This window comes from Oryzias latipes, chromosome 10, assembly GCF_002234675.1.
Source record: "Oryzias latipes chromosome 10, ASM223467v1".
Lineage (NCBI taxonomy): Eukaryota > Metazoa > Chordata > Actinopteri > Beloniformes > Adrianichthyidae > Oryzias > Oryzias latipes.
In genome coordinates, this window is record NC_019868.2 from 16,045,935 (window position 1) to 16,072,474 (window position 26,540).

The 26,540-nt window shown below is 37.0% G+C and overlaps 2 protein-coding genes across 4 annotated transcripts in view; both read left to right on the forward strand.

Annotated features, from left to right (window-relative positions):
• Positions 1 to 26,540, forward strand: part of LOC110013392 — a 54,844-nt gene that overhangs the window by 19,264 nt on the left and 9,040 nt on the right. The window contains exons 1-6 of one of the 3 annotated variants that reach the window (XM_023959206.1): positions 17,562 to 17,909; positions 18,339 to 18,659; positions 18,823 to 19,080; positions 19,152 to 19,364; positions 19,491 to 19,592; positions 19,668 to 21,872. In XM_023959206.1, the coding sequence (XP_023814974.1) occupies positions 17,861 to 17,909; positions 18,339 to 18,659; positions 18,823 to 19,080; positions 19,152 to 19,364; positions 19,491 to 19,592; positions 19,668 to 19,867 (1,143 nt within the window). In that variant the 5' untranslated portion in view covers positions 17,562 to 17,860 and the 3' untranslated portion in view covers positions 19,868 to 21,872. Of the gene's footprint in view, positions 1 to 17,561; positions 17,910 to 18,338; positions 18,660 to 18,822; positions 19,081 to 19,151; positions 19,365 to 19,490; positions 19,593 to 19,667; positions 21,873 to 26,540 lie in introns of those variants that run through there. The other 2 variants (XM_023959204.1, XM_023959205.1) reach the window with 2 other exon arrangements.
• LOC105358351 lies at positions 13,559 to 16,339 on the forward strand. The gene is made up of 5 exons (XM_011493968.3): positions 13,559 to 13,760; positions 14,093 to 14,416; positions 14,739 to 14,843; positions 14,984 to 15,131; positions 15,252 to 16,339. The coding sequence occupies exons 1-5, from the start codon at positions 13,712 to 13,714 to the stop codon at positions 15,271 to 15,273; spliced, it is 648 nt and encodes a 215-aa protein (XP_011492270.1). The 5' UTR covers positions 13,559 to 13,711; the 3' UTR covers positions 15,274 to 16,339.

Consider the following 26,540-nt stretch of genomic DNA (forward strand, 5'->3'; position numbering starts at 1 on the left):
TGAGATCATATCTAATTGTGATAAACCGTCTTGCAGAAAACAGTGTGCGGTCTCACATTGTCCTGACTATTTTCACCAGGGTCTGTTTTAGTACCATGAAGTAGAAAAACTGTTTCTTTACAGAGAAAGTATTTAAAGTATAACTTTTGAGGTGCATTTCCTTTGGTTTATTAACTCCAAGGTCATCTGGATCCAACAAGTGAACCCGGATGCTGCTGCTGCCCAGTGGTGGACTCAGCAGTTTGGGGGCCCCAGGCGAAAAATAACTAGGGGCCCTCTGCAGCGATTGAATTATAATTTTTTTTTAAGAAGCAATGGGGTAAAAGTTCTTCCAAATCTTTTTGGCTATCTGTCAAGGTTTTTTTATGACAAAGTAAAAAAATAATGAGTGTGGAATTTATTTTGGAGAAGTTTTAATTCTTCAGCTCTGCTCCCCAAGTACTTTGGAGGACCGAAACAGAAGAGTGGAGAGGCGGTGCTAAAATGTGTGTCGCCATGGCGTTTGGCTGCATATGCCTTGCTCTATATGTGTTCAAGTAGTCTCACTAGCGTCATTACAGCTTGGGCATTGTGCTCACTTTTTTAGGCAAGTCCTAATGAGCATTTTTGTGAAACTGAAACAATATACCTCTCCTGATTCATAGATGGAGAGGCGTGTCCTGCCCGGCCCACCCTATGGTGCTGGAGGGGCAGAAATGGGTAATTTTGAGAATATTTCTTTATTTTTCTTATTGATTCCATTCCAAAGTGTACTGTTTTATTCCATCATACACATATTTGTTTCTTTCACCTTCTTTAGTAAAATCTGATAGAGCATGGAATGCAAATACATTAATAAAGCAACTGCATCAGTGAGGCAAATGCAGCCAAACACTGTGGGGACAAACGTATCAGCTCCGCTTCTCTACTCTGCTGATGTTTCGGAGTGCCCACCACTACACGGTGGCAGCAGCTGCACTTGGATTCAACCCTCAAAAATGATCCAGCTCAATACTTTTCTGGATAAAAAGAAACACTGACAAACTAAAACATTTGAAAAATAAATGTTATCTAAGGTGGTGCAAAAGAAAATAAAAAAAGCTCTGTAATGTTCATCATAGATACTCTTCAACTTTGACTTCAACTCCTTAAAACTTTGTAGTGCCTCCTTAGACTGAATGGATACATCAGAGGACCATTTTAGATGTTTTAGAGACAAATCTAATCAAACGTTGTTTATTTATTTAAAATGAAGGGAAGCAGATTGAGCTGGTTTGGACACACCGAGAGGAGGAACAGTGTTGGGAAGACGAAAGAGAAGGTTCCCTGGTGGTAAAAGGAGGACATGCAGGTGTTTGTTGTGAGCGAGGACGATGGAGAGGAGAGGTGGATGATTCACAGTGGCGCCCCCTAGAGGAAGCAGCTGATAGACAAAAAAAGAATAACTTTATTCTTTACTCTTTCGCTTCAACACGAGTCATTTAAAAATGCCAAATGGGGGTAAAATGCTTTTTCTTAAAGCCTCTCTAAAATAAGTTTTAGTGCAGTAAAGAAAATGTAACCCTGATCCTCACACATTAAATTAAAAGAAGCGATTTGCAAACAATGATCATTAAAATTTAACAGCTGGGTTGCTTCAACCTAAAACTAATCTAAAGCTCAGTTTGGTCTCACTAAGTAACTAAACAAAGTCACAAAAAGGCAGACCATGTTGCAGTTTACTTATACACATTTTGCTGTTTCATGTTCTTTTAATTTAAGACAAAACGTGTGAATGTTACTATTTTACGTTTCAGAGCCCCCCAAAAAAACTTTCACAGAGCGAAACAAGTAAACTACAAACCCCATGTTTATGAATGCATTCTGAAAGTAAATGGTATATGTCTCGCTCGAAATGTCATCAAAATAAAGATTAGTCCTCAAAATATTTTGTTTTGTTGGATTTTCCACCGAAAAATGAACGAGCATCCGCCATATTTTTTGTTCACGGCACGCAAAACCTCAAAAGTAACGTGATCATGAGAAGGCTCATGGAAAATGAATAGGAAAATGAAACATATCCATCTCACAATTTAGGGGGTCGTTACTGTAGAAGTACTACGTTTTTCCATGTGGACAAACTGCAGGTTTGGGGACGAGACTGGGTTGTTTAAGAAGTAAAATACTACATATGTGTGAAATGGACGAAAAAAATCTGTTTTCATAAAAAGGCTGACATTATTTTGCTTACTGACTCTCAACTTTTCTCATGAACACTTTGCATGTTTAAATTGTACAAATTGTTTGTCACAAATTGTTTGGCCTTGTCATGTAGTTTATAAAATTAACCTAAATGATATTGTTAATAAAAATAAGTTTCTATAACTGAACTAAAATGAAGACAATAAATTCTCTTGGCATGTGAAGAACTGTTTTCATCAAAATCTTTTCAGAAGCAGTTTGTTTTTGCAATTCTTATGTTGATAGTTCATGACTGCACAGTTTGTGTGAAACTTTATTTCATTCAGTTTGATGATATCCTTCATCCATCTCTTTTTTAGACTCGGTTAATCCTGTATTGGGGTCAAAAGGATGCCTAACCAGCTACTGGACAAACGACAGGTACACACTGGATGATTTGGCAGTGCATCGGAAGGCGGAACTTTGTCCCATTTAGAAACTTGCCCTTTAATCTTTGCTGTTACTCAACTTTTAATTTGTTAAAGATCAAGTGTGCACTTCTGATTCAACCCTCTGCTTATCAATACAGACCCCTTTTTGTTGTTTTGTTGGCCATACTATAAGGACCCCATAAAACTAAACCTGAATGACCAGAAGTGTTAACATGTGTCACAAAAAAGAAAAAAGTTTGATGAGGAAACAAAAGCTGCTTTTTATGAAGATGCAGATAACTTTGATCCTTTTTCAGAACCAGCAAAACATTATCTTACTTGACCTTTTGACTGAGAAAGGAAGCGGTTTGTCACTTTTTTTTTTCTGCACTCTTCAAGGATGTGTGTTCGCAAACACTAAATAAAGGAGATCAATGTTCTGCCATAAGAATATGGATTAAAATGTGCATCTTTTTGTTTTTGTTACAGCAGTTTTCAATTATCAGTGTTCTTTGATTGAACATTTCATCAGACTACAGTCAGTAAAACAAAGCAAACGAGACAATTTACTCGTCTCTCTATGACGTTTTTTCCTGCAAGTTATTTTTTGTTTTCACATTATGTCCTGCTACTTTCTAACTATAGTGACTATAGTTTCTAATGTTAAATTCAAATTTTGAGGTCTCAAAAGCTGTTTTATTTTAAATATAGAATCTCTATCTCTTATCAGGATTTTTCTGCTGACGATGAACTGGGGAGGTAAAACTGAGGTCAATCTCTTTCTTCCTGTCAGCCACCCTCCCCCCCCAAAAAAAAAACCAAAAAAAAAAAAAACCAAAAAAACGGAGTATAGCGAAAATCTGTCTGGACGGTGTGTTCACACCATCACCTCCAACAGCCTTGCTGAAAGGACTCACTGCAGATAAATATAAATAATTCTGGTTTCAGTAAAAGTCTGAGAAAAGCTTAAGGAGAGTCGACAGACTGAACTGTGCAGAAATGACAGCTGTGATGGGACTGTTGCTGATGCTGATCACAGTCACTGAAGGTGAGTTGATCATCCCATTCTTTTCTTTATTTCCATTATTAGATAATGCGTTATTAATCACATTCAGTAAAAAACATTTAAAAAAATGATGAACTTTTTTTATTTAAAACCACTTGCTTCCAGTCTCTTTAGGAATCTTTCTTGACCCAAACAACAAAACTCATAAAATCCAAATTAGTGGTTTGCACCAAAATCAACAAATGTATGTGCAATTTCATTACTTCTGAGTCATGACTATCTTTAATTTGAAAAACTGTTGAATCATTCCCTCAACAGAAATCAAAATCATTTATTGTCATTACAATTGTAATTGCAACAAGATTCGAGCAGCTGAAAACAGACAGAGGATGTCAGTTGTTCAAAAACGAAGTAGAGAGTGTGCTAATATATAGATGTACATGGATGCAACTGTGCAAAATGCAGTTTATAAGTAGAAACTGGTAAAGGTAATGTATATAAAAAAATGAAATAGAATAAAGAAAAACAAAAATAGTACACTAAGGAGTAACAGGTAAAAGTCCAATTGCAACCAGGGTACAGAATCTGGGACTTGGGTGTGGTGTGCTTATGTTTAAAGGTGTTAAATGGGTGACAGAAAAAGCCTTGTTCTGATGGACTGTTAGCATCTGCCGGAGTTTCATCTATTATTGCAAATAATAGATCCATCTGTGTCTTTGTTTTCCTTGTCCGAGCTTGCATCTGACTCAAAATTGTGCAACTGGAGAGCTCCAATATTGCTCGCCATTTTTGTGGCACTGGAGTGTTGGGGTTGTGAGGGGCTGTAATCCAGCGAGAGACTGTGTAAACACACGGATAATGGGAAACGGGGGCAGTCTTATTCCACTCCAAATGCTATGCCCACAATTCAGGGGCAAATTTTTAATGAACTACTGCCTCTCTGCCAAAACTATGTCCTGGAAAATGACACAGTTTTTTAAAATTTTGGCCAAGAACAGCATAATCATGATTCCAGTATAAGACCACTGGAAAAACTTTAATAGTGGATCAAAAATATACCATCTGCTGTACTGAAGATTTTCCACAGACCTTTTCTTGATATTTGGTTTTATATAGACATAAAAAATGAAATAGACAGGTTTTTTATAGAACAGCGGTGTGATCTTTTTTTTTTCTGACTTCCAGGTGTGGTGACCCACTGTGATGGCAGACAGAGTTCAGTTCAGTGTTATGGAGCTTTGGGAGGAACTGTTTCTCTCCAACTGATGGACGACTTCTCACAAATAAAAAAAATGAGGAAGTGGCTGATACCAAGTACATGGTTGTAATATATAGAGGAAAAGATCAAAAATATTCTCATGAAATGCAGAACAGTTCTTCATTTTTCCCCAGTAATATGACAGTTTTGATCCACAATCTGAGCAGAACTGACAGTGGTGAATGCACACTTACAAGCTATAACTCAGATGGACTTCAATTATCAACCCAGACCATAGACTTGTGTGTTCAAGGTAAATGTTTTTTTCACTTTTAAAACATATTCAAACATCAGTCCTATTAGTCGGCCAGCAAGGTCAAGAGGGCAGCAGCCAAAGCAACGGTGTGCAGATCTCCTCAAAAACTTTCTCTAGTTCAGTCAGTGGAACTCCAAGTTGCTTTCAGACTAACCAATGTCACAGAGATAGTCAAGGTGCCCCTATGTGGCACCATGTGTATACCTTTGTGACCTTGTATGGTGGTAGGGGACAGTGCCTCTGCACTGGAAAACCAGAGAAGGCTCTTCTTTTACGAGGAGATCAGCTTCCCAGGAAAAGCAATCTACAGGGTACTGAGAGGGGAGAATTAAGATAGTCGTTGAACCTCTGACTATGAAAGCAACAGTGTAGTGTAGAACGGTGTTATGCCGCCAATTCATGTATGTCGCTAATTTGCAACATACCATTATATCCCAGATTGCACTGAATTTAACATCACCTAAGAACAAAAAGAACATTGGATAATATGTTTTTATGGAATTGGTAATAATTAAGGCACGACGGGGATACAGTTATTTAACTGCTCTGCTCTTCATCAGAAAGATTGTGAATAAAGGTGTGTGTTCTTCTCAGCTCCTGTGTCCTCCGTCTCGCTGGTCTCTGAGTGTTTGTCTCAGGGAGAGATGAAGGTGTCCTGCTCCTCTGAGGGAGGGGATAGTCCTCAGTACAGGTGGACTCTGAATGGAAAGTCACTGACAGAAGCTGAGCTGCTTTCTGGAAACAAGCAGACAAACATCATCACTTTGAAACAACACGTCTCAGGACGTCTGAACTGCTCCTCCTGGAACCACGTCAGTTCTGCTTCTAAAGAGATAAACATCAATAACTGTGGTGAGTTAAAGGAATAAAAACTTTGAAAAGTTGTGATTACTCTGAACATCATATACTTTGTTTTCTCACAGGTTTCATTTACATAAACTGCACATTTAATGGGATGAAGATATCAAAGTGGGTGTTTAAGGAAAATGACACTCTGTGTGTTGAACCAACAACATCACCAACAGAGACACAAAGCACTGTGGGTAAGGAGTCGGAGGGCCATTATTCTCCATCCTTCACACATTTGTTAACCAATAAGTAAATGTGGACAAGCTTGAAGGTAAATCAAATTCTTCCAAATTAAAATATAATTTAGGCCATATTAAAACAGTAAACAAAATGTATTAATACTCTGTAACAATGGTGTCCAGACTGCATGGTGGCAAAGTGGTTAGCATCCTTGCTTTATGGAGAAGGCTCTGGTTAAAATTCCATCAGTGGCCTTTCTGTGTGGAGTTTGCATGTTTACCTCTAGTAAGTTTTGTGCAGCCACTCTGGATTCTCACAAAGTCCAAAAACATGCTTCATATATTAACTGGGGACTCTCAGTTGTCTCTTAGCGTGAAAAAGCCAGTTTGTATTGCACACATAAATCTAGTCTTCCTCAATGCAGAATACTATAAATAGAATCTCCTTTGTAATTTAAAAACGTTTTCTTGGTCATGGATCTAACATATTGTGTCGTTTTTATGTCTCTAGTTCACACAGATCCGTCCGTGCTGAAATGCAGTCTGATGTTTCTGTTTTCTGTTGTTTCCTTTGCTGGAATCGGCGTCTATTTCAAGTGGAAGAAGATCAAATCTGAGAAAGCTGAAAAGTTTGCTGCAAGACACAGAAGAAAGTTTTCCGAGCATTTCTATGAAAATGAACAAGCACTGTACAGTAACATTCAACCAAAATCATGGAAACATTTCAGTGGAGAAGCTTGATTTGTATGGATCATTTTGATGAAAACATAGCGTTTTCCAAACTGATTTTAGGATTGCATGATGTGGAGGAAATTACATTGATTGTACAAAATATGCAAGCAAAGACAGGCAGATCAGTCTTTCAGGCTCCTTGATGTAAAACTTGAGATGAAGCTCAGTGTGAAGTATTGTTTGTGCCCCTCTGCCTTTATTACCTAGCTGTGTATTTGGACCTGAGCTTCTGTTACCTGACTCTGTGTCTGACTTTGTTTGCCTGCCACCTGCATCGACTCTCAACTGGATCTTAACTATCCCGTTTTTCCTCTGATGATCTCATGCCTGTTATTAACCGCTGCCTGTCTGAGCCTGATTTATCTTTGTGGACTTTTAGCTGAGCTAATAAACCTGCTGCATTGGAATCAGCCGTCTGCCTGTTTTTGTGACAGTATTGTTCATTTTAATCCAGAGAATTCTAGTTTTTTCAAAGAAAACCTGTGGGAGATTTTTTTTGTGCTAATGTTTGCACATCATGGTTCCGACTCTTCAGTAAAAATGGTGCTGCACCAAAGTCAATGACTGTCAGTTACTGTAAAGAATGTACAAGATGTTTTTCAGAGTCAGAAGGTTCTCTAAAACTACAGAAACCACATTTTGTATGAATTACTAATGACTTTCTCCTCAAACCTTTTATTTAAATGGGGATTAAAGGCGGCAAATGCATGACAGCATTAAAAATAAATAAATAAATATACAAAATGTGAAATGAGACAGGAGGACAGGCTAGTAGGTGGGGATCCCCCAGTTTACCATGGGAGTCCATGGGGGTGACAGAAATAAAAAAACTGAATAAATGAAGCCTCAGAGACAGAAATCCTTGCTGTGAAACTTTTGTATGTAGGTCCTCTGATTTCCTTTTCTTTTTCTTTATGTTATATATTGTGAATTTCACTGTTAGAACATTAGAACATGGGAAAACCTCTGCAGTAACTTTCTGTTTTGGTTTCCTTTGTTTTAATGCTTGAACCAGGTCACAACCACTGAATGTACATAGGAACTGGCCTGAAAGACCCCTCCCACTGGGGTTCAAAATAAGCACCTGCTGATGCCAAAAAGCCAAAATCCCATAGACTTCTATTAGGAAATAAACAGCCATTTCTCAGTAATTCTACTTGTTAGAATAATTATTCTTTAACACGTTTTTGTTAATCCTAATTTTTTCAATTTTTTTTATTGTATTCAGAAAAATATTTGAAACACAAGAGGCCTTCAGATCTTAACTGTTTGCTTAGCTGTTGGATAGAACAAGTTAGGGGGGAAAACAAAACAAAAAACTGATCACTTTCTTTTCTTCCTCTATCTTAAGTCAGACGCTTTTTTGTTTCTCCTTTATCACACCCAAGCCTTCTCTCTTTTTAAATGCACAAAAAAAGAAGTCTATGTCTATCCTTTGTAAAAACATTGCAGCAGTTCCTCATATTGACTAGTTTCACTATCTTTGAATTCTTTGTTAGACTGATGCGTCTCAACCTAAATCTGAAAGACTTTCAGTCGGGGTTTAGACCCCACCACAGTACGGAAACTGCACTAGTTAGAGTCTCTATTGACTTGTTATTGGCCTCAGAAAAGGGACTACTTTCTATTCTGGTCCTGTTAGACCTCATTGCAGCCTTTGATACTATCGACCACGGTATTTTACTCCATAGATTAGAGCAGGACATAGGGATCAGAGGATCTGCTCCCCAGTGGTTTAAATCCTATCTGTTCGATAGGTATCAGTTCGTTAATGTAAATGGACATTCCTCTCAGTGCACTCGAGTTAACTATGGAGTCCCACAGGGCTCAGTCTTAGGACCCATCCTGTTTACGCTTTATATGCTACCCTATGAAACATAATCAGGAAACACAGAATTAATTTTCATTGTTATGCCGACGATACGCAGTTGTATTTATCCATGAAGCCTGACCAGAATGACCAGATAGAGAAACTGAACACCTGCATCAGTGACATCTAGACCTGGATGACAATTTATTACCTCCTCTTGAACCCAGAAAAAACGGAGGTCATTCTACTAGGTCCTAAAAACCTCAGAGATGCTCTGTCTGTTCAGATAGTCTCCCTGGATGGCATAAGTATAGCCCCAAATTCCACAGTTAGAAACCTTGGGGTTTTATCTGACCAGGACTTATCATTTAAGGCTCACATATCTCAGGCGTGTAGAACTGCCTTTTTTCACCTGCAGAATATTGCTAAGATCAGAAATATACTTTCTAAGAGTGATGCTGAAAAACTCATCCATGCATTTGTTACGTCGAGGCTGGATTACTGTAACTCCTTGTTAGCAGCGTGTCCCAAGAGTTCCTTAAGAAGTCTCCAGCTTGTTCAGAACGCAGCAGCTAGATTATTAGCAGGAACTAGCAGAAGAGATCACATCACTCTTGTGTTAGTTTCGCTCCATTTTTTCCCAGTTGATTCTAGAATCAAGTTCAAAATCCTCCTGTTAACCTATAAGGCCTTACATGGAATGGCCCCATCCTATATTAAGGACCTCATAATCCCTTACCATCCAATAAGAACACTTCGCTCGCAAAATGCAGGACTGCTTGTGGTTCCTAGAATTAGTAAAAGTACGGTTGGAGGTAGGGCGTTTAGCCACCAAGCCCCTGTCTTATGGAATAAGCTCCCAGCTCATGTAAGAGAGGCAGATTCAGTTTCTACATTCAAAGCTAGACTGAAAACATTCCTCTTTGCACAGGCTTCTTGTCAGACTAGTTAGCATTCAGAGATTATTTAACTTAATGTTTATGTGTCTAAATTAAACTTAATAACAATAACTATTTGTTTTAAAAGGCTGCTAGAAGTTGAAGCTGGGGTAACTATGGTGCACTGGGGTTCTGTCCTCTTTCCTGTTTTTACTTCTACCCTTCCTCTCCTCTATTCTTGATCATCATTTATCATTTAGTTCTCCATCCCTCTGTCTGGTACAGTGCAATTCATGTATTGTCCCTCTTTTCCTCTCCCCTCCTGGGGAGTGGGAGTGCTTCCAGACTCCAGTTGGCTCATCTGTGCTCCTGTTCCTGACCGTTTACCTCGCCTTTGCTCCCGCTCCTACACCTGGCTGTGGATCCTGCCTCTGGCTCATCTCTGGCTCGTCTCTGCTCTGTACCTGACCGAGTACCTCCTCTCTGCTCCTGCTCCTACACCTGGCTGTGGTTCCTGTCTCCGGCTCGACTCGCACCTTTGACTGTCCCCCCAACCACAGCTGGATATAGATCGTCTGCTGGACTTTATATATGTAGTTGTAGATTTAGATAAGTTAATTCTTCCCTCCTTCATGTGGGCACCCCTGGGGTTTCTTCGTTTTTTCTGGAATCCGTTTTTTTTAGGAGTTTTTCCTTACCGCGAAGGGGGGTCTAAGGGCAGGGATGCCAGTATAGCTTAGTCAGTTTGTTAGTTCATTTTAGTATTTTCCTATTGAACTCTTTGTATTCGTGATCCTTTTGAGTTCATGTTTTACTTCGAAGCCCATCGAGATGACTGTTGTTGTGATTTTGGGCTATACAAATAAAATTGAATTGAATTGAAACACAGAAAAACGTCTAATTTGGTTTAAAATGTACTTTTGTTTCCAGCAAACATTGTCTGACCATTTCATTCAGTTTTTATGAAGAGTAGCAATTTTAAAACACTTTATTTGTCAAACAATTGAACATTTTTAAGAAATCCCTGCTCCATGTTAAAATAATTGCAGAATTTTTTCCAAGCATGTTTGCATGTCCTGAGTCGTAGATTTTATCTTTTTCTATTATCACACTGTGCTTAAAACAACATGCCAGTTAGTTTTTTTTGTTTTCTACACCTTTCTAAATAGGATTACTAAAAGTGGATGCAAAACTTCATGACACTTCCTTTCTCCCTGTCAGTGTAAAAAATGTGTAGAACGAGCCTTTGTCTGGTCAGTGTTCACACCAACAGCCTCGTGGACCTGAGCTTCTGTTGTATGAACTGTGTTCATACAGCTGATGAGTGATGTCTCAGGACTGAAATCCTTTATGTTGTGAGACTTTTGTATACAACTTGTCATGTTTCGTCAGTCTTATCTTATGTCCTGAGTTGTGCACTTTCAGTCAATGTCTGTCACCTGTGTTGTCTCGTGTTGCACTTCCTGTTTTTAGTCTTTTAGCCTGTTTTAGTCTTCCCTGATTGTTTCCACCTGTGTTTCCCTTACTTATGTCTTAAATAGTCAGAGTCTCCCCTTGTCCTGTGCCAGTTTGTCTGGTTGTATCCTGCCATAGCAATCAGGTTAAGGCTTGTAACCCTTGTGCTATCCTAGGCACTTTAACATTGGGACTTGGGTCATCTAGACCCACTAGACAGTGCTCTGAACCTTTTTTCTTCAATGATTTGTGATCTTCACTGGTGTCCATGGATTACATGAAATCTTTCCACCTTTGTCATGGTAGGGAGAACACATCCATATAAGGGTGGGGTCATCTAAGATAGCACAAGGGTTAAACTCTGCATCTGAGTTCTGTCCTGACACATCCTCTTAATTTATGTCCATTTTCTTTAGCAAATGTTGGGTTCCATTGTGAGAACATAAGAATCTGAGTTAAACTCTCTTCTAATGTCATGTTTTCGTTTCTAGCATTTGAACTAGGTTGTGTTAAAGTGCATGCGTTGCTCTCCATCAGTCCAAAGAAAGAGAAGAATTTACATAGTTCAAGAACGCTCAGGAGGAGTGGCTTGTTGTTAAAAAGAGAACCGGTTACAGCTGTCAGGGTAGGAGTCTGAGTGGAGAAACAGACGTTGGTTAACCTTTGTGGAGCAATTTTTGTGCTCCGTTCTTGCATTAAAATCAAGAATACTTTCACCTTGGCGCCTCTGCTCAATTATTTCCTGACGGGACCCACGACACAGTCCAGTTCACTTATTACTAAATTCAGCTTCTGTCTTTGGCTTTTAGGGATTACGTTGTAGTCTGTTGGTTTATGATCCAGAAAGTTTGAGTTTTTTTCCTTGTTTTTTGGGGGAGTTTTGACATAAAAAGTATTGCATTGTGATCAGATATTCCAATTAGAAAATGATAAGTTTCTCATTTTTCAGGCTTGTTGGTAATGATAAAATAAATTATAGTGAGGGAGGTTAGTCTGATAGACTTATTTATAAGATGAATAAATCTGAAATGATTGGTTATATGCTTAAGGTTTTAACCTCTTTCTTGTGGTCACATATAGTTATAAGCTTTTTGATTTCCTGCTATTGGCTTTGAACAGTAAAAAGATATTTTTTGAGAGTGAAATGTTAACACCAACAGATTCTAATTGAGCCTCTTGAGGTGATTCTGTTTCAGCACATTTAACATGATAAAATACCACCTCCTTTTCCTCCCACTCAATCTTTTTTACCTGTTTTCAATCAATCTTTCCAAACATCCAATTACTTGGTTCAAATCATTAGACTCATTCATTTCCCAATTCCTTTGGGAAGGTAAACCACCAAGGATCAGTTTGAAAACTATTCAAAAACCCAAACTTAGAGGACGACTCGGCCTACCAAACTTCCAGGACTACTACTCCACGAACAGATTGTTTTATGTCCATAAATGGCTTAATCCTGGTGTGTTAGATGAATCTTGGCCACATATAGAACAAAATCTCTGTGATAACCTAGATATTTCTAATTTACCTTTTTTCAATTCTAAAATTAAACACAAATGCTTCAGAAGTTTAAACATCAGCTCATCTCTAACAGCCTGGTGGGCGTTTCTTAAAAAAAACAACCTCACATTATTTCAATGTAAACTCACCCACATTTGCAATAACCCTGACATTTTAATTAACAAAAACATTATTCATTTTGCTTCATAGAAGAAAAAAGGGATCCACCAGTTTCAGCATATAATTCAGTAAATCATGAGTTTTAAGTCTTTAAATTTGCTAAATCATGTCTGCAAATGTTAAAAACTTTTGTAAATCAGTGCTCCAAAAAAAAACCCACACGAAATGAATTGATAAATTATGAAAATATAATCAGACTTCTGTTCAAATCGGAATAATTAGCTTAAAGCTAAATTAGCAAAAGTAGTTTAGTGGAACCAAACAAAGCAAAAGGGTTAAAGCTTTTGAAGAAACTCTAAAATATAGTTTTTAAAATGTCTTCCACTGGCATTGCAGAAATTCAGTTGAAATATCAGACATGTATTTTTAACAAAAGATGATTTAAGATCACTTAAAATTAGACCAAGTATAGTTAAGTGTCATTTTCTCCACTTTGGGTGAAACTGAAACTGTTTGCAGCTCTGTGCTAATTCAAAAAAGAATTTCTTACATTTTGTTACTCCTTAACTAGTTATTTCCTCCTGTCTTTTAGGAATATGAAGGAGAGCAGGAAGATGATTGTAATGGAGACATTCACATCTGTGACAAATATATTAATAGTCCTTTTAAAACACTCAGGGAAAAACACCTGCTGGTTTTACACAATCAAGAACATTTCAACATGTTTTATTTCAACTTCTGGCCTGAACTTCTTTTTACAGATGATTTTTGTTAGAAATGTTGAAAAAATAAACATGTTTTTTAATAAAGCTACCAAACCTACATCAGTTCAATCTGTGTTCACCAAAGCTAAAAACAGCATGAAAAAGAGGAAAGAACTTGTGACACAGAAATGACTAAACTTGATGAAATCTGTAGACAAATGAGTCTGTTGTAACCGTCTTTGTCTTTCTAAATTGTTTGTGTTCTGAGTGAAGTTTGTGCGTTTTCTTTGTCTCATGGGGTCAGAAGTGGCTGTTTGGTGAGCTTCCTTCTTTCTTCAAGAAGTCTGGTGGGTCATTCAGTTCCGTTTTCAGCTCTGATCGCTGCCGAAAAATGGAAGCCGTGGTCCGACTGTTGTTGCTGTTAGTAGGAGTCGCTCAGGGTGAGTCAATGTTTTGAAGTTTTATCTGACAGAAACTGAGTTTCTCTATCAAAAGTTTAAAAACTAGAGAACTCTTGTATTTTGCTTTTTCCAGCTTAGAATTATTTGAACTACAAATATAGAACGTTTACTGCGACTGCACAAGTGTGACATAAACATCAAAAGCCCAAACTCTGAAAAGTGCTTCTGTCACAAACAAAAGAACATCAATTTAGACTAAACAGTTGAAAACTAAAATTCTAAAACATTTGAAAGGATTTGCTGTATGTATTTATGTGGTCCCACATTACATAGAAACATTGAAACTAATAACGGTACTTTTTCCTTTTTAGGTACAGAGACTTTCTGTGATTCAAGACAGGATAAAGTTCAGTGTTATGGAGCTGATGGTGGAACTGTGTTCATACAGCTGATCAACAAAGACACAGAGACAGACAATAAATTTGAATGGAAGAAGGATAACTTGGTATTACTTAAAGGGAAAAAAAATTCCATACTATCTAATGAATTGGAGAACAGATCTTCATTTTTTTTCAACAATGGAACATTTATGATTAAAAACCTGAGTAAAAGTGACAGCGGTGAATATGAACTCACACTGTATAACTCAGAGGGAAAGATTATCAAAAAACGGTCTACAAGGTTAACTGTTAATGGTGAGTTCCTACATTTTTGCATAAATTGTTTTTAAAGATCTTAATCTCATTATATTGTGAGTGAACAAAGTAAAAAAATCTCAAGTCAGTTTTTATGTTTGACACCAAATAGATGCAGAAACAAACTGTTATGTTTTATTGGTTTCTAAATTTTATTTTTGCTTCGCTGTGGGTTTATTTTGAAAATATTACCCCAAACTCAAAAGTACTCCTGTGTCATCTTGGCTACAGTGAACTTGTTTTTAACTTTAATGCTGATTACTTGTCTTCCAAGAACACATATTTCTGTTGCAGTTCTTTATTTGTTTTGTCTTCCAAATAGAAAGGAATCCACTGTCCATCCTGGCTGTCTTGCTTTCACTTCTGTTAATCTGCTTAATTGCTGGAACTGTTGTCATCTGTGTCTTGAAAAAAAACAAAAACAAAGGTATGAAGCTCATCTTTTATTTCATTTTGGTCATTTCACTTTTTCATTTTTTTAAATGAATAGAATATAATACTGTTAGATTTTAATTGAGTAAAAGTCATTTAAATGAACAAATTGTAACATTTTCTCTTCAATCACAGGTGATCATCAAATAATCTATGCTGAAGTTCAGATGAAGCAGCAGCAGAAGAAGAGGAGCGTCTCTGAAAAGTTAGAAGTGGAGGTGGAGTACAGTGAAGTGAAGTTTGCAGAGCGCCCTCATCAGACTGAGCCTGCAAATTATGAAGCGTAAGCAGATCGTGGTTTCAGATGAAGCTAAAGAAGAGTTCATTAAAGGTCAAATGAACAGCGGAGTCAGTGGAAAAGATTCCCTGGACTCCCGTGTTGATTTGTGGTTTTCTATTGCAGGTTCAAAGGAGATTCAAGTTGAGGAAGATGAAGAGATCCGCAGGATCTTCCTAAAAGATGCACTTTGATCTGTTTGTATGCAGCTGCCCTGATTTTCTCTTCTTTTTCTCTATATTAATGTGGGTTACATTGAGAGAACATGAGAATGTGAGGAAACTGCTGTAATTTCTTCCTTTGGCTTCTTTTTGTTCAGTGCTTGATATATGGGCCTCGAAATAAGACATCTTAAAAGCTATTCTATGTTATTTAAAGATGGTATTGTTTGTTTTTCATCATTTCTCAGTAACACAAAGCAGCAAATTGATCAAAAGAACCACATGATCCACAAAATGGAAAAACAAGCTCTGTTTGTGATGAACAAAGGAAAACGTTTGGAAGCTTCTTGATAACAGCTCACATACTCACTTACATATGTTTTAAAGTTATAGAAAAGAAACCCAGACTCTTAAACTTTAAATGATTGCAAAAAAGGATAATATGAATTTAATAAAACATAAGCAGGACCATCACTTCTTCTGTCTGGACAAAGTCAGTCAAAGTTGTTCCAAACTGAAACTTAACTCAAACTCAGTTTGTTGTCTCTAAGAAAAATCAACAAAACTGCAAAAATTCACATCCTGAATGTGATTCAGAGGCAACCAATTAAAAAATTGAAGCCATCGTTCTCCAGATTCCTTAGTTTCATATTCTTTTGATCAAGAAAGTAGACAGAAAAGCACACTACAGATGTGAGACTGAAAAAAAAACTCAACTGTTTTCTATACTGTTAGTTATTTGTGTTTCATTTGCTTGTTGACTTTCTGTTTTTTGCACCTGGATGCTAAGCATGTTCTTTCTAGTTGTGACATGTACAAAGTCCCTAATCTATTAATTAGCATGTTGTTTAACCAACATCAAGGATGGACACGTCATTAGCCTTTCAGAAGCAGTTTGTCTTTGTATTTTCTTTGCTGATGGTTCAGTGCTGTGCAGCATTTGTGAGGATAGAATTTTACGTTGTTTGATTATTTTGCTCTTTTTGAAAATTCTCTTTTTTGCAGATGCACAATTTATAAAGTAACAAATAAAAATTTGTAGAAAAAGAAAAACGTGTGTGTCCTTTTTATTCATAACGAACCAGTTTGGATTAGTCTCTGCTTATCAACATAGACCACATTTTTGGGTCAAACTAGACTTGGATAAATTGTGTGTACAATGAAAGAACGTTACAAAAAGAAAGAACAGTTTTTTTTTGAAGAAGAGGCAGAAACTTGTTCAGAAGCAGCAACATGTCATCTTAATTGGCATTTAGAAAGGAAGCAGTTTATCTTTTTTCACCATCAAGTCATTATGTCTTACCGATAACTTACCGTGCTGCACTTGTTAAGGAAATGTGTTCACACAAACTAAAACGCAAAGATCAGTGTTTTGCACACTGACATAAAAATAATGATTAAAATGTGAAGTTTTTCTGGTTTGATACTAGAAGAAAGAAAACCAAATGAATCCTGACCCTGTTTGGAGCAAAGACTTGATGATACTTGTAGATCTTCTTGGCTTTAAACCAAAGAGTTTCAAAAATCAGACATTTTGGGTTTAACGTGTAATTTTTCTTTTGCAACAGTTACAAACATTGTGAATCACACTTGTTAGCTGGGACTTATCCTTCATCTTTATGATTCTAAGATTCTAAAGCCAAAAATGTTTTCAGAAGCTGAAAATGCAACCACAAGGGGGCACAAATCAGTGCATTCATGTCCTCAAGCAGCAAAATGGGAAAAATAAACCCTCCTAATGAGCATATTAATACTTTCCACAGTCACAAACATTTACTACTAATTTTGGAGAGTTTGATCCTAACGTGACCCACAGGTGATGCTTAAACGTTACTATAACCTTATTAAGCCTTAAACTGTCTTTAATCTAACAATGTTTTAGCAGGTTATGTACAGGAGGCCAAAATACTAATAAAATGCAATAGATTAACAGAACTCACACAAACACACTATTTAAATTGAGTTCTTATCTATTTTTTGTAAATAATCTCATTATCTCATCATATTCTCTGGTCATTTTTCCAACACATTTAAAATAAAAGTTTGACACACTGTATTGATCTAAAGTTTGAAGATTTTTTCAGCTTAATTCATGAAATTGGATTATTTTTACCAAAGTTTCTGCATATCTTGAGGTGTGGGGTTTATTCTCTCCTTTTAATTTAACTACTTGTTAAACTACTCGGTAAATTCTTTATTTGTTTTACATATTCCTTTTCAGATTTTTTTTATTTTTTATTTCTGTCACCTGGAAGCTTCTCCATAGTTTCAATAGTTAAAACTCAATTTGAAATGTTTTAAAATTTAGAATATTTCCATCTGTCCCTCTCATCAGGCATTTTCTGCTGACAACCAAAAGGGGAAGTAAAACTCAGATCACTTCCTTTCTTCCTGTCAGTCTAAAAAAAGGAGTAGAGTGAACCTTCGTCTGGTCAAAGTGTTCACACCGTCACCTCCAACAGCATCACTGAAAGGACTCACTGCAGATTGTTCAGAGTAAAATATAAATATTTTTGGTTTCAGGAAAAGTCTGAGAAAAGCTTAAGGAGAGTCGACAGACTGAACTGTGCAGAAATGACATTTGTGATCGGACTGTTGCTGATGCTGATCACAGTCACTGATGGTGAGTTGATCATCTCATTCCGGATTATTTATTATTATGATTTATGATTTGTTATTGGTTGTATTTAGCAAAAAACATTCTTAAAGAGCAAACGTTTCTTTTATTTTAAAAATCCTGGGACTTCCATTTCATCAAGAGCCTCTTTTGACCAAAAACTAACAGTTGTAAAATTGAAGTTAATTTTTCAACCCTAAAATAGATAAACATGCATTACTACTTTATGAATTTATATATTTGCTTTACAGATCTTTTTATTTGAGTGATTCAGTCAACAAATTCAAAGAGTAACTAACTAGAAATTTTTTTAACAGACTTTTAATCTGTTTATGTTTATATTTAGATTTATGTATAACTGTGCTGTGATCTTACTTTAAATAGCTATAATGTATAATATTTTGTTTTTTCTTTCTTAACTTTCAAATCTTCCAGGTGTGGTGACCCACTGTGATGGCAGACAGAATGGAGCTCAGTGTTATGGAGCTTTGGGAGGAACTGTTTCTCTGCAGCTGATGGACGACTTCTCAGGAATACATAGATACCAGCTGAAAGCTAAAAACGTGAATGTACTATCAGGAAGAAAAGATAAACCACCTGATATTAAAATGAACGATACATTTTCATTTCTTCCCTCTAATGGAAAATTTTGGATCCATAACCTGAGCAGGAATGACAGTGGTGAATATAGACTGATAATATTTGATTCAAATGGAAAACAGACAAAAATCCACACCCTACAATTATCAGTTCAAGGTAAATATGTTTTTATCAGCTGATATTTTAAGTGATAGTTATACAAAAATATCTGACTGTATGTGGACAATCTACACAATAAGTGTCAAAGTTAGTGTTTAGTTTTTCCACATCTCTGCTCTTCATCAGAAAGATTGTGAATAAAGGTGTGTGTTCTTCTCAGCTCCTGTGTCCTCAGTCTTGCTGGTCCCTGAGTGTTTGTCTCAGGGAGAGATGAAGGTGTCCTGCTCCTCTGAGGGAGGGGACAGTCCTCAGTACAGGTGGACTCTGAATGGAAAGTCACTGACAGAAGCTGAGCTGCTTTCTGGAAACAAGCAGACAAACATCATCACTTTGAAACAACACGTCTCAGGACGTCTGGTCTGCTCCTCCTGGAACCACGTCAGTTCTGCTTCTAAAGAGATAAACATCACTAACTGTGGTGAGTTAAAGGAATAAAAACTTTGAAAAGTTGAGATTACTCTGTACATCATATACTTTGTTTTCTCACAGGTTTCATTTACATAAACTGCACTTTTAATGGGACGAAGATATCAAAGTGGGTATTTAAGGAAAATAACACTCTGTGTGTTGAACCAACAACAGTCTCACCAACAGAGGCACAAAGCACTGTGGGTAAGGATTCAGGGTCACTAACAACCTCTCCTTTTAACACAGCCTACAATCAAACTGTGAGTCCAGGCACAGAGGAGCCTTGGTACATTTGTAAGTGAAATATTTCTCTGCTGTAGGTGATTCATGAAGTTCCTCTTGTTTTTATTTTTTTAAAGTAAAATATTTCCTATTTTCTGACTCTAACCTGCTTGTTTGAACAATTTTTCACTTCAACAGCTTATCTACCCATTCTAGTTGGTGTTCTGTCTGCTCTATTAATCTTATTACTAGTTGGAATTGCAATGATTTGTACCAGGAAGAAAAAACCCATTGGAAAAGGTATAAATCAACACTGTTATTTCTTTTTGGATGTCTGATTCCACATAAATATATATATGTGTGTGTGCTCCTCAGGAGAGGTGGGGGATCAAGAACTCATTTACGCTGATGTCAGGATTGTGAAACAGCAGAGCAAAAAACAGACGCGACCACAACCACGTGAGGACGTGGATGTGGAGTACGGCCAGGTCAAGTTCAGGGAGCGACCTCAGCACATGGACACTGCTGCAGATGTGTGCGTTTATGCAATGGTCCAAAAAAGACAGGGGACCTGAGAGGGAGAAGGAGGGAAAGCAGCAGATGATTTTGCCTTTGAGTGGATGAATTTTGTTGCTTGTAGCTTTATGAACCTTTTTTTTTAAAAGATTTTTTGTGCTTTCAGAGCAAGTTTGTATGCAGAAGAGGGACACTTTTCTGTTTAATTATTAGGATGTTTTTATTGTGTTTATTTTTTCTATTTTATACAATTAAACTTCAACTTGTCTTTATATTTAAAAGCGTTTTTAAAAGGTATTTTTAATACATAAAAAGAAAAATAGATGCATAGTTTGCACATAAATTACACTCAACCTTTTGCACATTTTTTCCTAATTTTTAGAAACGATTGTCTCTTGAGAAATCATCCTCTAAAGTGGAGGATTTAGCTTGTTCCTCTGACAGCTCTGGCTTTGTTTCTTTTTGAACAGATCTCAAAATGTTGCAACCACAGTATTAGTTCATTCTTAAGTAAAAATAACCCAAACGCATTGAGCTCATCTTTTCTGACCCCAAATATATTGACGCCAGTGAGCTCAGAAATCTATTGACTGAGGAGGAGAATTACTTTTTAAAAGATGCTGTGTTGCTCCCAAGCTCTTTATATTTTGTGAAATAGGAGCCAGTAAGCAAAAACAAAGCTAGTGTCAAATTCTGCAGCTTCATGTTGAATTGAAAAAATAATTAGCAGGCTGACTGATGATGGGGGGAGTGCTGTATTTGTGATCTTCTATCATCAAGTCAAGTTTTCTATTTTAGTCTTTGCAACTTCCTGTGGAAAGTGTTTGCATGCTGATGATAGATATTAGATCAGTCTAATCAGGTTTTATTATGTATTTTATTAAATGAAGTACAGTTTGCAGTTTTTGCAGATTTTCATATTTGTAGTTTGTAAAAAATCAAATAAACAGAGAGCTTTGATCTTTTTTTAAACTAAATGTTTTTAAATTGACTCATGTTTTGGGGTCAAACTATTTTTAGTTGGTGAATAAGAAAATAATGTGCTAAAATATGCCATTTATCATTTAAAATATGTCAGAAAATATTCCCTCCCGATTCAGATTTTAGAAAATAAAATCTTTTAGTCTTTACTTCACCTCCCTGTAATGATCTACCTTACAGATTGCTGCATCTTGTAAAACATCATATAAACCATTACATTTTAACTCATAAAGTGAATAACAAAACCACAGCATAATCTTGGATCTGGCTCTGACACCAGCAAAAATAATCGAAATATTTTTAATGCTTTTTGTTTTGTGTTCTGAGTAAAAGGGAGTCCCATCAAATTTCCTGTCTTGTTGATAAATTTAAAGCTTCTAAGAATTCGCTTGAACCCGTTTAAATAGAAAAACTGTTCATTGTGAAAATAATTCATTAGAAATTCAATTTGATGGGTTAAAGATGAAAGAAAGAAAATGAAAAAATGATTATCCAACACTTCCGATTCAGTTTCTGCAACATTTTGGGGTTCTGATGCTTGTATAAAAATGTACTTGCTATGATTACTTTTGAATGTTTAAAGATATTTATACTGTTATGATTTTTACTTAACATATATCAGACATTTTTCTTTCTGCTTTTTTACGTCCTGCTATGCAGAACTGCATTTTTACAGGGTTGACTCATTTCTAAACAAAGGTTACTGAAGACGGTTGGTGTGATAGTTTGTGGTTAAATTTTAACAGCAATACAGAGCGTTCAAAGTGCCATAAAATACATTTATGATGGGCTGCTTGGTAGGATTGTCCTGACATAACTAGTTTTTCGGTGATCAGGCACACACTAGTATTCAGTGCTTTACCTTTTTAACAGCTTAGATACTTTTTTTGTGAGTACTTGTGTTTTACGTTTTGTGTGAGAGGCTGAAAATCCTGAGAGGCAGTTTTACCCCAACAAGTTTGAGTTGCAATCAAACCTTCATTCTTGACTCTTAAAGCCATGTGATATCAAATGCTGTGATGTATTTTATTTGGCTTATTTTACTCTGTAAAGCATCAATTCAATAAAAATTTTTTTAAAAACTGTTCACATTTTGGTGATTAAATAAAAGAATGCACAGATGGATCCAGAACACAGAGGAAAATGTATTTTTACAGTAATGAGGCAAAGACTGCATAAAGCAGGAATTGCATAACATTGGAAATTAAAAATAAATAAAGGAAATGGTCTCTTTTTTTCTCTCACACTGAAATTTTTCCGATCATCTTTCAAAGTTTGAAATCATCTTATTTCCATAGCTTAATCTGCACTTTCTTGTTCCTCTTTTGCTTTTTATATGTATTGAAAACAGACCAGCTGGCCAAATGTTTTCTTATAATATTTGAGTGAGCACTGACTGGGCAGAAGGAGCCGCAAAGACAAGGGATCTTCTCTTTTTCGCTAAAATCCCACACAAAGGCTTGTGACAGGCTGATTTAGACATTTCATGGCTGTCTGACAGAAAGTCACATGCTGGATGGTTGAGCAATGTTGCATGCCTTGTGGAACATTGCTCAATTCTGAACTTTTTTGTTCCAACATGACTATTTTTACAACAAGCTGGTCTAAATTTGCATTGCCACAGATATAACCTGTCTCCTAAAATCTGAAACCTTTTTAAAAGATAAAATATTGTTTTTTGCTCAAATCTACTGGATTGCATTTTTTATTATATATATGTATGTATATCTGAGCGCTCTTGCCTCACAGCAAGAAGGCCCCCAGTTCAAGTCCCGGCTGGGGGACATGAAAAAACACAACATTAATGGGGGACCTTTCTGTGTGGAGTTTGCATGTTCTCCCCGTGCATGTGTGGGTTTTCTCCGGGATCTCCAGCTTCCTCCCACCGTCCAAAAACATGTTTCATAGGTTGATTGGCAACTCTAAATAGACCGTGAGTGTGAGCACGAATGGATGTGTGATTGAGGATATTTTACCCTGCGACAGACTGGTGACCAGTCCAGGGCATCCCTTGCTTTCACCCAAGTGGCCGGGATAGGCTCCAGAAACCCCGTGACCCCGAAAGGGAATAAACGGTAAAGAAGATGAATGAATATATGTATATCCAATATAATAGAAAAAAGAGCTTTAAAACTGAGAACCATGCCTCTTTTTAAAAAATTTTTCAGCTTTCCATCTCAGTTTGAACTCTAATGACATCAGGATTAAGACTGGATCATTTCTGTATAAATTGTTCGCAGAAGGAGCCACCAGTTTGATTGTGTTTGGTAAAAATCAATCAATCAATTTATTATTTGTATAGGACTTTTTAAGCAGAAGCAACCAAAGTGCGTAACATAAAATCACATAAAATGATACGATAAAGAATCAATGAAAGCAATAAAAAAATAAAACAGTATAAGAATAAAATTGACAAGCTGACCCACTAAATTCGCTCACTGGAGTTGAAAGCCTAGCAAAAAAGATGAGTTTTTAAAAGTGACTTAAAATTACTGACGGTTCTGGCAGACCTCACAGAGATGGGGAGAGCATTCCAGAGTTTAGGACCTGCAACTGAAAAGGCTCTGTCTCCCCGAGTCACAGAGTCCTGGGAACCATTAAAAGCATTTGATCTTCAGATCTTAGGATCATGGACGATAAGCATATAACAGCTCAGAGAGATACAGCGATGCCAGACCATTCAGACATTTAAAAACCAAAAGTAAAATCTTAAATGTGGTCCTAAAAGACACAGGCAGCCAGTGAAGAGAGCGTAAAAGTGGAGTGATATGCTCACACCGTTTGGTCCCCGTTAACAGGCGGCCCGCCGAATTCTGAACCAGCTGGAGACGGCGGAGCAGAGACTGGTCAATACCACTGTAGAGAGGGTAGTCCAGTCTGGAGAAGATTAAAGCATGAATCACCTGTTCCACAGCATGAGGGGGTACATATGGCTTAACTTTGCTTATTAGCCTCAAGTGATAAAAACTAGACTGGACTACTGCACTGACCTGCCTGTCAAATTTAAAATGCCTGTCAAGGTTTACCCCAAGATTCCTAATAAAAGGAGCATCTGAGGGGTCCAGGGGGCCAGCAGCAATACAGCAGCCTGTCAGGAAGTCTGTCTTTCCATAAACGAACACCTCTGTCTTGTTTTTGTTCAGACAGAGGAAGTTCAGCTCCATCCAGGATTTGATTTCTGCCAAGCACTTCTGTAAATTGCCCAGACCCTCAGCTCCTCCAGACTTTGAGGGAACATAGATCTGGATGTCGGCATAGCAGTGGAAGGAAAACATTATATTTCCTAAAAATGGACCCCAGTGGCAGCAGATAGAGCGAGAATAAAATAGGGCCTAAAACTGAGCCCTGGGGTTCTCCATGCTTGAGGGGAGCTTCTGGAGAAGAGTACTGTCCTCCTTGGACAGAAAAACTCCTGCCACATAAATACGACTTGAACCAACTGATTGCTGTGCCCTACACACAGACAGAGTGCTCCAGTCGGGATAATAAAACACTGTGATCCACTGTGTCGAAAGCAGCAGTAAGATCTAAAAGAATTAAAACAGTGGAGGCCCCAGAATACACAACTAAAAGAAGGTCATTACACACCCTGTGCAGAGCGGTTTCAGTGCTATGACAGGATTTAAAACCAGACTGAAACTTCTCAGAGATATCATGTTTTGTTAGATGGTCCTGTAATTGAAAATAAACCACCTTCTCTAGAATTTTTGAAAGAAAACATAACTTTGAAATCGGCCTAAAGTTTGAAAGAAAATTAGGGTCCAAGTTATGCTTTTTCAAAAGGGGCTGCACAACAGCATGAAAGAAAAATGTAACAAGAAAAATGTTTTTCAACAAAAAGCCAAATATAAACCCCTTATAAACTTTTAAACAGACAAACAATAAAAGTCATATCTGTTAAGAATCTGTGGAGATTCAAACAAAAAACTGAAATGGTTCATGAATGCTCTTTAACTCTGATCAGTGCAACTTGTAGAGCTCTGCATTGGAAAAGTCAGCTGGTGCAGCATTAATGAACCATGTTGCTGCAAATAATTTGTTTTCTGAAGAACTTACAACAAAACAATATTTACATAATCAGAAACTGTTCAGGTTTGCCAATCCATCTAGTACTTTTCAGATTTGATATCTGACACCATGTTGCTGCTGGGACTGGGGGCAGCGTGAGCGTCGGCGTGTCCACCCAGCACAGGTGGAGTCGGAGTCGTTGTGGAGGCCTGCTGGGAATGCTGCAGTTTTTTCCTGGTCATCTTCCTCTCTTTGGCACGTCTGTTCTGAAACCAGATCTTCACCTGTAGCACACAAACAGGATGGGGGATGACGGGAAGGTGTTGATGAAGTCAATATTTAAAATTTGCCCAATAACATTTAAGAAACTGTGAGTTTTTTGTGTGTGAATACTTTCACTCACTGACTTGTCGAACTTTGTTTAAATAACCTTAAACTGACTGAAAACAATGGGGGGTTGGAGGTATTACACGCAATCATCAGTTTGGGTTATTTGAGGGAAAAAAAATAGCAACAATGCGTGCTTTGTAACAGGAACGTACGCTGAGTCATTTACCTTTTTGGATGATGAATAGAGCTACAAAGGTTTTATTAAAAGAACACAATACAGTCATACTTCATCTGCACAAGCAAATCAAATTCTCAATTGATATTTTTATATTTAAAAAAATACTGTATAGAGAATAAACACTGAACTTGAATATTATAACAATATTATGTAATAGTAATGCATTTTATTTAACCCTTGTGCTATCTTAGATGACCCCATCCTTACATTGATGTGTTCTTCCTACCATAACAAAGGTGGATAAAGGTGGAAAGATTTCATGTAATTCATGGACACCATCACAAATCATTGAAGAAAAAAAGGTTCAGAGCACTGTCTATAGTAGTGGCTCTAGATCAGTGTTTTTCAACCTTTTTTGAGCCACACTTAACCTTGACAAAAATCTCGTGGCACACCAGCATCCAAAAAAAAAAAAAAAGCAGAAACTCATAGTCTGTATTGATCTACAGCCGCCTCCCCCAACCTCGCGTGCATTGTTGTTATAATTGTGGCAGAAAAAGCAGGAAGTTGCAGTTGTTTTTTCTAAAAGATGAAATAAAAGTTAAGTTAGAAAAATTTAAAAACTGTTTTATGTGTGTTTGTTGTGGTTTCAAATCGTTTAACAAGGAAGACTCATTGCGCACCGAGGCGCTGTCCCTTTAACCCAATGCATTATGGGAGATGTCACTTCTTCTGTCTGCACAAAGTCAGTCAAAGTTGTTCCAAACTGAAACTTAACTCAAACTCAGTTTGTTGTCTCTAAGAAAAATCAACAAAACTGCAAAAATTCACATCCTGAATGTGATTCAGAGGCAACCAATTAAAAAATTGAAGCCATCGTTCTCCAGATTCCTTAGTTTCATATTCTTTTGATCAAGAAAGTAGACAGAAAAGCACACTACAGATGTGAGACTGAAAAAAAAACTCAACTGTTTTCTATACTGTTAGTTATTTGTGTTTCATTTGCTTGTTGACTTTCTGTTTTTTGCACCTGGATGCTAAGCATGTTCTTTCTAGTTGTGACATGTACAAAGTCCCTGATCTATTAATTAGCATGTTGTTTAACCAACATCAAGGATGGACACGTCATTAGCCTTTCAGAAGCAGTTTGTCTTTGTATTTTCTTTGCTGATGGTTCAGTGCTGTGCAGCATTTGTGAGGATAGAATTTTACTTTGTTTAATTTTTTTGCTCTTT

Coding starts and splice junctions, on each gene's coding strand:
- LOC105358351 (XM_011493968.3), top strand. CDS start 13,712: ATGGAAGCCGTGGTCCGACTGTTGTTGCTGTTAGTAGGAGTCGCTCAG. Junction 13,761..14,092: donor GTTAGTAGGAGTCGCTCAGG/GTGAGTCAATGT, acceptor TTTCCTTTTTAG/GTACAGAGACTTTCTGTGAT. Junction 14,844..14,983: donor GAAAAAAAACAAAAACAAAG/GTATGAAGCTCA, acceptor CTTCAATCACAG/GTGATCATCAAATAATCTAT.